The sequence below is a fragment of the Octopus sinensis genome, linkage group LG7 (assembly GCF_006345805.1).
Source record: "Octopus sinensis linkage group LG7, ASM634580v1, whole genome shotgun sequence".
Lineage (NCBI taxonomy): Eukaryota > Metazoa > Mollusca > Cephalopoda > Octopoda > Octopodidae > Octopus > Octopus sinensis.
Window position 1 is genome coordinate 39,590,815 of NC_043003.1, and position 13,542 is coordinate 39,604,356.

Below are 13,542 nucleotides of genomic sequence, written 5' to 3' on the forward strand. Positions count from 1 at the left end.
GTGGCACGGGGGCAACGGGATCCGGGGTACTTTGGGGATCCGGGGTACTTTGAATGGTTAGGGGGTATGTGGAATTGCTGCAGAAAGCAGCCCGGGTCTTTGCAGTCACAGCATATCTCCAGAGATCTCGGTCCTTCGCCATTGCCTCAGTGAGGCCCAATGCTCTGAGGTCATGCTTGACTACTTCATCCCATGTCTTCCTGGGTCTACTCTCCCCCTGATACCTTCAACTGTTGGGAGTGGCACTTCTTCACACATCTCTCTTCATCCATCCGCAGCACATGACCATACCATCGCAAGCGTCGCTCTTGCACACCACATCTGATGCTTCTTATATCCAGCATTTCTCTCAGGATGCTTACACCTGTCTTGCGTGCACACTGACAACAAACATCCAGCGGATCATGCTAGCTTCATTTCTTTCAAGTCTACGCATGTCCTCTGCAGTCACAGCCCATGTTTCATTACCGTGAAGCATGGCAGTTCACACACATGCATCATACAGTCTACCTTTCGCTCTGAGGGAGAGACCTTTTGTTGCCAGTAGGGGTAGGAGCTTTCTGAACTTTGCCCAGGCTATTCGTATTCTAGTGGTGATACTCTCTGTGCATCCACCTCCGCTACTAACTTGGTCACCCAGGTAGCGGAAACTATCAACTACTTCTAGTTTCTCTCCCTGGAGTGTGATGGAATCTGTTTTCTGAGTGTCTGTTGTGTCTATTGTCCCTGTGCATCTGCTGCACATGAAAGCTATCTTATCTGTTAATTTCCCTTTAATGTTGCTGCACCTCTTATGTGTCCATAGCTTACATTGGGTGCATCTTATGGAGTTTCTACCTGTACCTTTCTTACAGATTGAGCAGGGCCACCTACCCGAAGGGGTGTGTGCTGAGTACCTCTTGCTGCTTACTAATACTTTGGTCTTTGCTACATTTATTCTAAGGCCCTTTGATTCTAACCCTTGCTTCCACACCCGAAATTTCTTTTCTAGTTCCGGTAGTGATTCTGCTATGAGAGCTAGGTCATCGGCATAGAGGAGCTCCCAGGGGCATCCCGTTTTGAATTCCTCTGTTATTGCCTGAAGGACTATGATGAATAAAAGGGGACTGGGCTGAGCCCTGGTGCACACCTACTTCTACCCGGAATTTCTTCACTATATCATGCCAGTCCTAACCTTGCTGACAGCCTCTCTGTATAGAGCCTGTACAGCCCTTATTAGCCATTCGTCAATCTCCAGTTTCCGCATCGACCACCAGATAAGGGAACGGGGAACCCTGTCAAAGGCTTTCTCCAAGTCTACAAAAGCTATAGTAGGGGTTTATCTTTAGCTAGGTACTTCTCCTGCAGTTGTCGGACCAGGAATATAGCATCAGTGGTGCTTCTACCTGGTACAAAACCGAACTGCATTTCATCTAAACAAATTCTCTCCCTAATGAGATGGGTTATGACCTTCTCTGAGACCTTCATCACCGGTCCAACAGTTTGATACCTCTGTAGTTATTTCTATCTAGAGCATCACCCTTACCCTTGTAAGTTGACTATGTGCTGCTGCACCAGTCATTGGGTATGACTCCATTGTGAACTACCTGGTTTACAATGCGGGTGACTATGCCATAGCCCACATAGCCAGCTGTTTTAAGCATCTCAGCAGTGATTCCTGATAGGCCGGGGGCTTTACCTGGTTTCATATCCTTAATTGCCTTATCTACAAGGGAGCTGTCTATTCGGGTAGCTGGTCCCTCTACTGGGTCAACATTTGGCAGGCTCTCCTCCTCCCATTCATTCTCCTCATTCAGCAGTCTTTCATAATGGCTTCTCCAAGCCTCTTTCTTTTCACTAGCAGTAAAAGCAAGTGCCCCATCATCCATTCAGACACATTTCTCTCCTATAACATCACTATTTTCTCTGACACACTGTCTGGCAATCCGAAATACTTCAGCTCTTTGATCCTCGCGTCGCTGGACATTGGCAAACTTCTTCTTTTCTGCTACATCTTTGGCTATGTATACCTGCCACCCAGCCTCCCTTTTGGCTATCTGGTACAGTTCCCTGCTGCCCCCATCCTTCCAGGCTTTCCAGGCCCGTCTCTTTTCACAAATGGCTTTATCTACTGCACTATTCTACCACCACGTAATTCTAGGTCTGGAAGGGACTTTGCACCATCCACAGACTCGGTCTGTGGCACTCAGCAAGCTGTCCCATAGGAATTCCCAGCTACCTTCTATGTCTGACGTCTGAAGCTCCTCCTCCCTCTCATCAAATTTCTTGATGAGTATGTCCCTAAATTTCTGACCATGTGAAGGGTTCTTTAGCCTCCAAATCCTTCTTTTCTGGATTGGTTTGTTTCTTGGAGTCCTTCTGGCCTCAAGCTTAAAGTCACTGATGATTAGTCTATGCTGAGGGATACATTCTTCACTCGGGAGGGTCTTTGTATTCAAGAGCAACCCTGCATCCCGCTGTCTGGTGAGGATGAAGTCTATTTGGCTAGCGGAATCTCCTGACTGATAAGTTATAAGGTGGCAAACTGGCTTCTTGAAGTTAGTGTTGCAGATTGAAAGGTTACATGCATCACAGAATTCCAGCAGTCTAGTTCCCTCATCATTTCTGGTGCCAATACCATGGCCACCATGTACCCCAGTGAAGATACCCGATTCCCGCCCAACATGCCCATTAAAATCTCCACCTACAAAGATGAGGTCCTTGCTACTAGTCTTTGAAGTAGCCTGCAGAAGGGTATCATAAAAGTTGTCCTTCTGATCATTTGGTAGTCCCACTTGTGGGGCATAGGCGGAGATAATCATAGCTGTGCCACTCTGTAGGACCAACCTGAGCTTAAGCACTCTATCGCAAACCCTGACAACCTCTATGACCTTATCCACCCATTTCTCCGCAAGGAGAATGCCTACCCCCTACACCTTCCACGTTACCTTGCCAGAAGAGTTTGTACCTAAGTGCCTTGCCCGTGAGGACCCTAGCTGAAGCACCTCTCCATCTTACCTCTTGTATGTAGCATACATCAACCTGTCTTCTCTCTAGCATCTCTACAATCTCACTAGACTTGCCTGTCAATGTACCAACATTGATAGTGCCAACTCTAAAACTGGGAAGGAGATGTGGGGCGGAGGGGGGGATTCAGCGCCTGAGAAGAGGGGGTTGTTGTGGTGGTGATAGTTTTCGTGGCATTTTTTTTGATCTCTCTTCCGACCTGACCACGCCGTGGGCAGGAGCTGGTGTTAGCAGTGGTCATTCGTTATCGTCACTGAGTAACGTAATTAGGTAGCGTAGTAAGGGGAAAAATACAGATATTCTAGAGTTGAGTTGGGGGGGGGGTCCAGCTGAGAAAGGTTCACCAGTGAAACGAGAGAGGAGAGATAGTGGAGGGGTGCGGGTAATATAGGGGAGCACCAGTGGGGAAGGTTGGGGTAAGGAGGAACGATGGCAGGAAGGGTTGGTGCAGGTTCGTAAGAAATAAAAACGTAGGATATTACTAGGCGGGGGGTGGGGGACTGGAAGGAGATAGTCGGATGAGGCAGGCAGTGTCAGATTCAAAAACAGGAGGAAGCGTAAGATCAGTGGGCGGTTGATGAGCTGTGGCGCTATATATATATATATATATATATATATATATACATACATACATATATATATACATACATATAAATATATACATACACATATATATCATCATCATCATCGTTTAGCGTCCGCTTTCCATGCTAGCATGGGTTGGATGGTTCAACTGGGGTCTAGGAAACCAGGAAGCTGCAAAAATCCAGTCTGATCTGGCAATGTTTCTACGGCTGGATGCCCTTCCTAACGGCAACCACTCCGTGAGTGTAGTGGGTGCTTTTTACGTGCCAGATGAGGCTGGCAAACGGCCATGATCGGATGGTGCTTTTTACGTGCCACCAGCACGGGGGCCAGGCGAGGCTGGCAATGGCCACGTTCAGATGGTGCTTTTTCGGTGCCACCAGCACGGGGGCCAGGCGAGGCTGGCAACGGCCACGATCGGATGGTGCTTTTCACGTGCCACCGGCACGAGGCCAGGCGGGGAGGCACTGGCAACGGCCACATTCGGATGGTTCTCTTAAGTACCACCGGCACTGGTATCACAGCTGCAATTTCCATTGATGTTGATTGATTTCGATTTTCACTTGCCTCAACAGGTCTTCACAAGTAGAGTTTTGTGTCCCAAGAAGGAAAGGTATGCATAAGTGGACTGGCTACATCCCATGTAGAGGCCACGGGTTACGGTTTCACTTGTCCTGCCGGGTCTTCTCACGCACAGCATACTTCCAAAGGTCTCGGTCTCTAGTCATTTCCTCAGTGAGACCTAAAGTTCGAAGGTCGTGCTTCACCACCTCATCCCAGGTTTTCCTGGGTCTGCCTCTTCCACAGGTTCCCTCAACTGCTAGGGTGTGGCACTTTTTCACACAACTATCTTCATCCATTCTCGCCACATGACCATACCAGTGCAAATGTCTCTCTTGCACACCACAACTGATGCTTCTTAGGTCCAGCTTTTCTCTCAAGGTACTTACACTGTCAAGTATGAACACTGACATTACACATCCATCGGAGCATACTGGCTTCATTTCTTGCGAGCTTACGCATATCCTCAGCAGTCACGGCCCATGTTTCACTGCCATGTAGCATGGCTGTTCGTACACACGCGTCATACAGTCTGCCTTTTACTCTGAGCGAGAGGCCTTTTGTCACCAGCAGAGGTAAGAGCTCTCTGAACTTTGCCCAAGCTATTCTTACTCTAGCAGTTACACTTTCAGCACACCCGCCCCCGCTACTGACTTGGTCACCTAGGTAATGGAAGCTATCAACTATTTCTAGTTTTTCTCCCTGGAATGTGGCAGAAGTTGGTCTCAGAGCATTTTCAGTGTTTATTGCTCCTGAGCATCTGCCACATACAAAAACTATCTTCCTAGTTAGCCTTCCTTTGACATTGCTGCACTTCTTATGTGTCCATAGCTTACACTTGGTGCATCTTATAGAGTTTCTACCTACACTTTTTCTACAGATCGAGCAGAGCCATCTACCTGAAGGCATTTGTCATTTGTCTACCTTCCTACTTATTAGGACTTTGGTTTTAGCTAGATTGACTCTAAGGCCCTTTGATTCTAATCCTTGCTTCCACATCTGAAACTTCTCCTCCAGTTCTGATAGTGACTCAGCAATTAGAGCAAGGTCATCAACATAGAGGAGCTCCCAGGGCATCCTGTCTTGAATTCCTCCATTATTGCCTGGAGGACTATGATAAATAGGAGGGGGCTGAGGACTGAGCCTTGGTGGACCCCTACCCGGAATTTCTTTACTGTACTAGTTGCCAACCCTCACCTTACTAGTGGCGTCCCTGTAAATGGCTCGCACAGCTCTCACTAACCATTCATCTATCCCTAGTTTCCTCATTGACCACCAGATAAGGGATCGAGGGACCCTGTCGAAGGCTTTCTCCATGTCAACAAAAGCCAGGTACAGGGGCTTATCTTTGGCTAGGTATTTCTCCTGCAGCTGCCTTACCAGGAATATAGCATCAGTGGTACTTTTCCCTGGCAAGAACCCAAACTGCATCTCATCTAAACTAACTCTCTCTCTAATTAGTTGGGTTATGACCCTCTTCGTAACTTCATTACCTGATCCAACAGCTTGATACCTCTGCAATTATTTGTATCTAGGGCGTCACCTTTACCTTTGTAGCAGTTGACTATTATGCTGCTACACCAGTCATTGGGTATGCCTCCTTCATGTATCACCTGATTAACCATACGTGTGAATAGGCTATAGCCGACACTACCGGATATTTTGAGCATCTCTGCAGTGATTCCTGATGGGATGGGGCTTTCCCTGTCTTCATGCTTCTAATTGCCTTAACTACCGAGGAACTGTCAACTCAGATAGCTGATCCCTCTGTTGGGTCGACATTAGGCAGACTCTCTTTATCTCACTCATTTTCTTTATTCAGCAACCTTTCATAGTGGTGTCTCCAAACCTCTCTCTTTGCATCCTCATTTAGCGCAAGTGAACCATCATCCATGCGAACACATTTCTTTCCTACCACATCACGATTCTCTCTCACACACTGTCTTGCAACACGAAACACCTCAAGTCTTTGGTCCTCTCAAGTTTTTGGTCCTCAAAGTCTTTGGTCCTATATATATATATATATATATATATACTAGACTAGAATAGCCGTGACCCATTGGGTTAGGGTCAGAGTTTCCTAGCAACGGAGTTATGTTTTATGTTTTTTTTTTCCACCTTATTTCACATGCTTTCAATGAATGTGACATCGAAATCACACATAAACGGCTCCTTACCCCAGAAAAGAAAAGATTTGGCTGCTATTTCTTGCATACCCAGCTACCAAGTAACAGGTATTTCAAGTCCTTAACCACAAATACCTGTTATGTGGTAGCAGAGCGTGCTAGAAATAGCAGCCAACTCTATGGAGCTGAGATACGTTGAATGTACCCGAAAAATGTTTTGTAATGATATCCCCTTGGGGGCAATCTTTTGCTTTGATTCTCAGAACTGTCATCTGGATCAGGTGGTTTTGTTCGTTAATTTCCATAAAAAAAATTTATGTATTTTCTTTCAATTTAAAGTGAGAGAGAGGTAAAAGTGAAAGAGGTATGAATGTATATATGAAATGGACATGTGTGTGTGAGAGAGAGAGAGAGTACTACTTACACTTACATGAGAACACACATGTTCACTCACTCTCTCTCTCTCTCTCTCTTCTCTCCCTATCTTTCTCTCACACATACATACAAAAAAGATGAACACATATGTATTGATGTAAGTATACATGACAATACACCCCTTCACTCACTTTCTTTCTTCCTCTCCCTCTTTTCTTTCTCTCTCTTCCTCTCTCTCTCTTTCATTCACACACACACGTCCATTTAATATACATGTACATACATCTTTCTTTCACTTTAAAACAAAAATCAATAAATGAAAAATTTTTACAGAAATTTACGACTTGAAAATAATTTTAAAAAACAATAAACTATTGTGTGGTTAAAGAAAGCTAAATTATAAATACTTACTGTACAAACAACTTACATTTTTGAAATCACAATCAGTTAAAAATATTTCTAAATGATTAAAATACTGTGTACATCAAAAAGTTGACATTATTTTTTTTTCTGAGAGAGTGCAAAGACTATGTGTGTGTATACGTCACAGATAACAGATGTGTGTTTGTGTTGATTGACATGCCATGACATTCATAATATGTGTGTGTATTCTTATTCTGTATGTGTGTTGTTGTCACAGAAGCTGTATTTTTTTCCATCGAGTAATAACAAAAATTGTGTTTAATCATTTTCCTTAATAAATAGAGGTTAAATTTGTACTGCAAGTATGAAAATAAATATGCAATAAAATTAAGATAAAATATATTATTTCTGAGATGTTTCAGGTACTCACAAACATCCCTAGATTTTTAGTATTATGAAGATATATATGTATATATCTTAGAGCACTCCATTGGTTACAACGATAAGATCAACAGAATAGCTTGCTTGTGAAAATAACGTGCAAGTGGCTGAGCGCTTTACAGACACATGTACTCTTAACATAGTTCTCAGGGAGATTCAGTGTGACACAGAGAGTGACAGGGCTGGCCTTTTTGAAATACAGGTACCACTCATTTTTGCCAGCTGAGTGGACTGGAGCAACATGCAATAAAGTGTCTTGCTCAAGGATACAATGCATCACCAGGAATTGAACTCACAACCTTATGATTGCGAGCCAAATGTTCTAACCACTAAGTCGTGTGTGTGTGTGTGTCTTTGTGTCTGTGTTTGTCTTCTCATTACCACTTGACAACTAGTGTTTGTGTCTACCTCCCCGTAACTTAGTGGTTCAGCAAAATAGACCAATAGATTAAGTACAAGGCTTAAAAAATAAGTTCTGGGGTCGATTTCTTCAACTAAAACTCTTTAAGGTAATGCTCCAGCACAACTGAAGTTAAATGACAGAAACAAGTAAAAAAAAATAAAAGAGTAACAGAGAGTGTGTGTGTGTCTTGAAACTAACCTTTTTGTTGTCGTCAAGGACTGTATTCATGTTCTCAATCCAGATGGCATCCACAGGACCATCAAAAATAATCCACTTGCGGTCATCGGTCGCTTCATTAGCAAATGACCTGAATACTGTTGCCAAAACCCCTGGGAGAGAGGACAAACAAAAAGAGAAATATGGTAATCACTGGGATTAGAAATAAGCTGTCAGTCACTTGTTTACACTATTGGGTCAAGGAATATTTAGAGAATTTATGGAATATACGGAAAAAATGGACAGGAAAATAATTATGACGATGATGACGGTGACGATAACAGTGGCAACGATGACAGCAACAACAACATCGATGATGGAGAATATATAGAATATAGTCAAAGACAACTAGTTTATCAAGCCAGGCTGAAGCATAAACTAGATCACACAGGCTATATAAGGACAATTATTACAAAACAACCTAATTTATAATGTAAACCAAAGTCAATGTATAAAGGGTCAATATACATTGTAGCAACTTAAGATTTTTGAAAATTATGAGGTGTTAGCAAAGTTTGTGTACAGAGATGTGTTGGAAGAACTTATTTACATGGCATATATATATATATATATATATATATATATATATACAGACCTTCAAGCATAAACAGAGATAGAAATTGTCCAAATGAATGTATACAGTTCTTGAGAAGATCAGTGCTTGATATAAATCTTGCACTGTTTCAGAGAGAAAATCTTACAATTTTGTCCTTATCACAAGAACCCATCCAGACAAACACATCAAAAAAAAAAAAATTTGCTAGCTCAGCATGTAGAGGCAAAATGAAGGGGAAATGGGTCATAAGCTTCTTTTTCATTGGTTGGAGTATCAAAAGTTTTCCTGAGGTGCATTGATTTGATTAATCAGAACCCATGTTAATCACAACTCTAGCCCAGCTCCAACAATAAATGCATGTTAGAACTGTATATTTTACAAAATATTTTAAAATTAAAAAGTGAATATTTTAAAATTAAAAAGAACCAGAGTCAAGCTAAACATTGCTACAGGCAAGACCCAACCTCCAGCCCATATATTTAAACCCAATTTATAAGGGGTAACTGTGCTTTGCAGAATTCCTTTCTAATTTAAAATATTTATACTTCTATAGACATGAATTGAGTGCCTCTATCATTGTGAACAGTACTCAGCATTCCAACAAAACAGCGTGGCTCTTTAAGACATTAAACAAAAGTTTCAGATGTTATATCAACTAAAGAATAACCAAAGTATTCATCAACTGCCACAATACTAATTTCAAAATGCTGATCGTTTTAGGCGTAGGAGGGGCTGTGTGGTAAGTAGCTTGCTTACCAACCACATGGTTCCAGGTTCAGTCCCACTGCGTGGCACCTTGGGCAAGTGTCTTCTACTATAGCCTTGGGCCGACCAAAGCCTTGTGGGTGGATTTGGTGGACAGAAATTGAAAGAAGCCTATCGTATATATATATATATATGTTTGTGTGTCTGTGTTTGTCCCCACCCTCCAACATCGTTTGACAACCGATGCTGGTGTGTTTACATCTTCGTAACTTAGCGGTTCGGCAAAAGAGACTGATAGAATAAGTACTAGGCTTACAAAGACTAAGTCCTGGGGTCAATTTGCTCAACTAAAGGCGGTGCTCCAGCATGGCCACAGCCAAATGACTGAAATAAGTAAGAGAGTAATAGAGTTTAGATTACACAAAATCCAATGAGATACGTTCCATAATCTGAGAAGCTTTTATGAGGTAGTATTCAATCAGGTATGCTGGTATTTTGAAAATACCTCATGGACTGGCAATCATGCCTTGTATAGTTACAGACTGCCCTTGGAAAGTTATAGCACCTGTTCAGCCACCTGCCAGAGATACAGCAAATTCATGGAACTGCAGCATGGCAGATTGTAAAGAGGCAACAGAAGAGCTCAACTGAGCTAACAATACGTCTTACATTGATGATGAAGAGAGGAATCCTAGAAGATCAACAGTTAGGATCACCAAGCTTTATCAAGAGAGGAACTGCAATGCATCCATAGGGATGGCATCCATGGTTGTGTAGTCAGATAATGAAAGATTCACTAAGACTCAAACTCTCAATTCAAATTTATAATAATGGAATTGGATGGCAACAGAAAGTTATGGGAATCTGCAAAAGCTGAGCAGCAGGAGAGAGAGAGAGAGAGCTTCAATCAGACTATAAAATTTAAGTTTTTGTGGCAGTTGATGAATACTTTGGTTATTCTTTGGTTGATATAACATCTGAAACTTTTGTTTAATGTTTTAAAGAGCCACGCTCTTTAGTTGGAATGCTGAGTACTGTTCACAATGATAGAGGCACTCAATTCATGTCTATAGAAGTATAAACATTTTTAAATTAGAAAGGAATTCGGCAAAGCACAGTTACCCCTTATAAATTGGGTTTAAATATATGGGCTGGAGGTTGGGTCTTGCCTGTAGCAATGTTTAGTTTGACTCTGGTTCTTTTTAATTTTAAAATATTCACTTTTTAATTTTAAAATATTTTGTAAAATATACAGTTCTAGCATGCATTTATTGTTGGAGCTGGGCTAGAGTTGTGATTAACATGGGTTCTGATTAATCAAATCAATGCACCTCAGGTAAACTTTTGATACTCCAGCCAATGAAAAAGAAGCTTATGACACATTTCCCCTTCATTTTGTCTCTACATGCTGAGCTAGCAATTTTTTTTTGTTTTTTGATGTGTTTGTCTGGATGGGTTCTTGTGATAAGGACAAAATTGTAAGATTTTCTCTCTGAAACAGTGCAAGCTTTATATCAAGCACTGATCTTCTCAAGAACTGTTTACATTCATTTGGACAATTTCTATCTCTGTTATGCTTGAAGGTCTGTGTGTGTATATATATATATATATATATATATATATATAATATATATATATATATGCCATGTAAATAAGTTCTTCCAACACATCTCTGTACACAAACTTTGCTAACATCTCATAATTTTCTAAAATCTTAAGTTGCTACAATGTATATTGACTCTTTATACATTGACTTTGGTTTACATTATAAATTGTTTTTCTTTGTAATAATTGTCCTTATAGGAAAACAAGATTTTCTTGGATCTGGGTATGACAAGAATCTAATCCCACTTGGATGACAGAATTCATTGTGAATATGTCAAAGAAATCTAGCTGAACATTCCAACACAAGACATCAGTGTGCAAATTCTCTTTTCGACAGTCGTAGAAAATGTCAAAGCTATATGAATCAAGCTGAACCCTACAATGTAATATCTTGTCATCTTTATTTTGTATTTTTAAGATTTATCAAATATATTTCAGTTAATCTCGAATGAGAGTAAAGTGTCAGTTAATGTTGCTATTGACATTAGTACTTAGCAGTTGTGACAAATTTATTCTCAATAAAAGGATACAATTTACTTTTGGAAAGGGTGCAAGAGGGGAAAAACTTACTGGACGCCCACCTTGTGATAACGTAGCTAGACCAACGACTTAATGAGTCAGTAACAAACTCGTCTATCACAATGCATTACAGAACACAATGCTTTAGCATTGTGTTCTGTAAGTGAGAGAACTCATAACTTGAGGAAAAAATAGAATCACAATCAAGACCATGTTTAACCCTTTAGCATTCAAATTACTCTATCAAATCTAATACTTGTTTATTCACAGTGTTTTGAATTAATCATGCATTATCTCATAACTTCAAGATTTCAATGATGTGGCTGAAAATTTTTGGAATGATATTGTAGAGTAGGTGTGAGAAGCCAGATCTAGCTGATTTGAACAAAGAACAGGTGGAATATTTGGGCTGGATATAACCAGTTTAAATACTAAAGGTTTAATTTCCTTTCAATCTCAATTATCACAGATCTTCTACCATAAATACTACATATTTTATTAGCATACATTGTCTTCTCTCACCACAGGTCTTCTATTTTCATGGTAACTCCCTCCAATCACTACAGTTCTCTAAACTTACTATTCATTGAGACACCCTTCGGTCATGACTGACCATGGGATTGCACCTAGAAAGTTACCCTCCCAGGCACAAGTCCGGGCAAGGTTGTTTATGAAAGACCAGCAGTTGCCCATGCATACTGGCCTCCCCTCTCCATGCCACCAGTGTTATCCAAGGGAAAGGCAAAGACCGATACAGCTGGGTACCTGTGATGTCACAACTCATTTCTACAGCTGAGTGAACCGGAGCAAAGTGAAATAAAGTGTCTTGCTGAAGAACACAACACGCAGCCCGGTCCAGGATTCGAACTCACAACCTCACGATTGTAAGCTCGACGCTCTAACGACTGAGCCATGCGCTTTCACAAAACTTACTATTACATAATTCATTTCCATAATACTCTCCAGCCACAAGTCTTTTACATACACTGTCACATGTTTTAATACCAGAGTGTAATACACACGATATGGCTAATATTTTATACAGTCATTGAAGAAAAAAGGCACTAAATGCAAGAAAGGTATTTGCAAGTGTTCATTCACAAAAAGAATTGACCTTACCGTCTGTCCACTCATGGGACACAGGATCAAAGCAACCATATAATTGTCCCATTGTGATAGACTTGGGGTTAATTATGGTATATTTCACTTTGTTTTCTTCAAACAGTTTACCCTGGCAGAGATCTGTCAAAGCATCTGCAAGAACTTGGTAAGCCATGGTTTTCCCGCCCAAAGGTTCTCCAACAATCATCAAGCCATGGCGTACAAGAATCATTTCATATACCTGCAACACAGAAGATGTAAATTTATATATACACACATTGTCATCATCATCATCGTTTAACGTCTGTCTTCTATGCTGGCATGAGATACACAAACACACACATATAACCTGCACTTGGTCGGTTATGAAGACAAGGGTTCCAGTTGATCCAATCAATGGAACAGCCTGCTCATGAAATTAATATGCAAGTGGCTGAGTACTACACAAACACATGTATCCTTAATGTAGTTCTCAGGGAGATTCAGCATGACACAGAGTGTGACAAGGCTGGCCCTTTTGAAATACAGGTACTACTCATTTTTTGACAGCTGAGTGGACTGAAGCAACGTGAAATAAAGTGTCTTGCTCAAGGACACAACACATTGCTGGGAATTGAACTCACGACCTTATGATCAGGAATCAAATACTCTAACCACTAAGCCACATGCCTTCACATACACACACACACACACACACACACACACACATATACACGCACTGGGTGAGAGCTAGATATTCTCAGTATAGAAAGCATGTAGTATTGCTCAATGAATTTGAACTTAAACTCCAAATACTTCATCCAGGATTAGGTCCACTGCATCAAGTACAACTATAAGAGAAATCCAAGAAAAGCTGATATGGAGGTAGTGATGCAGATATACACAATTAGGCTGATTGCTTATCAGCAACACCAACTGTGTGAGAGTGTGTGCATGTGAGAAAGAGAGAGAGAGAGAGAGAGCATGTGAAGGTCATTCAG

The 13,542-nt window shown here is 41.3% G+C and overlaps 1 protein-coding gene across 2 annotated transcripts in view; it reads right to left on the reverse strand.

Annotated features, from left to right (window-relative positions):
• LOC115214188 (dynein heavy chain 3, axonemal-like) overlaps window positions 1-13,542 on the reverse strand; it is a 257,372-nt gene that overhangs the window by 130,085 nt on the left and 113,745 nt on the right. For both annotated transcript variants that reach the window (XM_036504718.1, XM_029783288.2), the window contains exons 32-33: window positions 12,581-12,803; window positions 8,059-8,189 (exon numbers count right to left, since the gene is read on the reverse strand). In XM_036504718.1, the coding sequence (XP_036360611.1) occupies window positions 8,059-8,189; window positions 12,581-12,803 (354 nt within the window). The remainder of the gene's footprint in view (window positions 1-8,058; window positions 8,190-12,580; window positions 12,804-13,542) is intronic.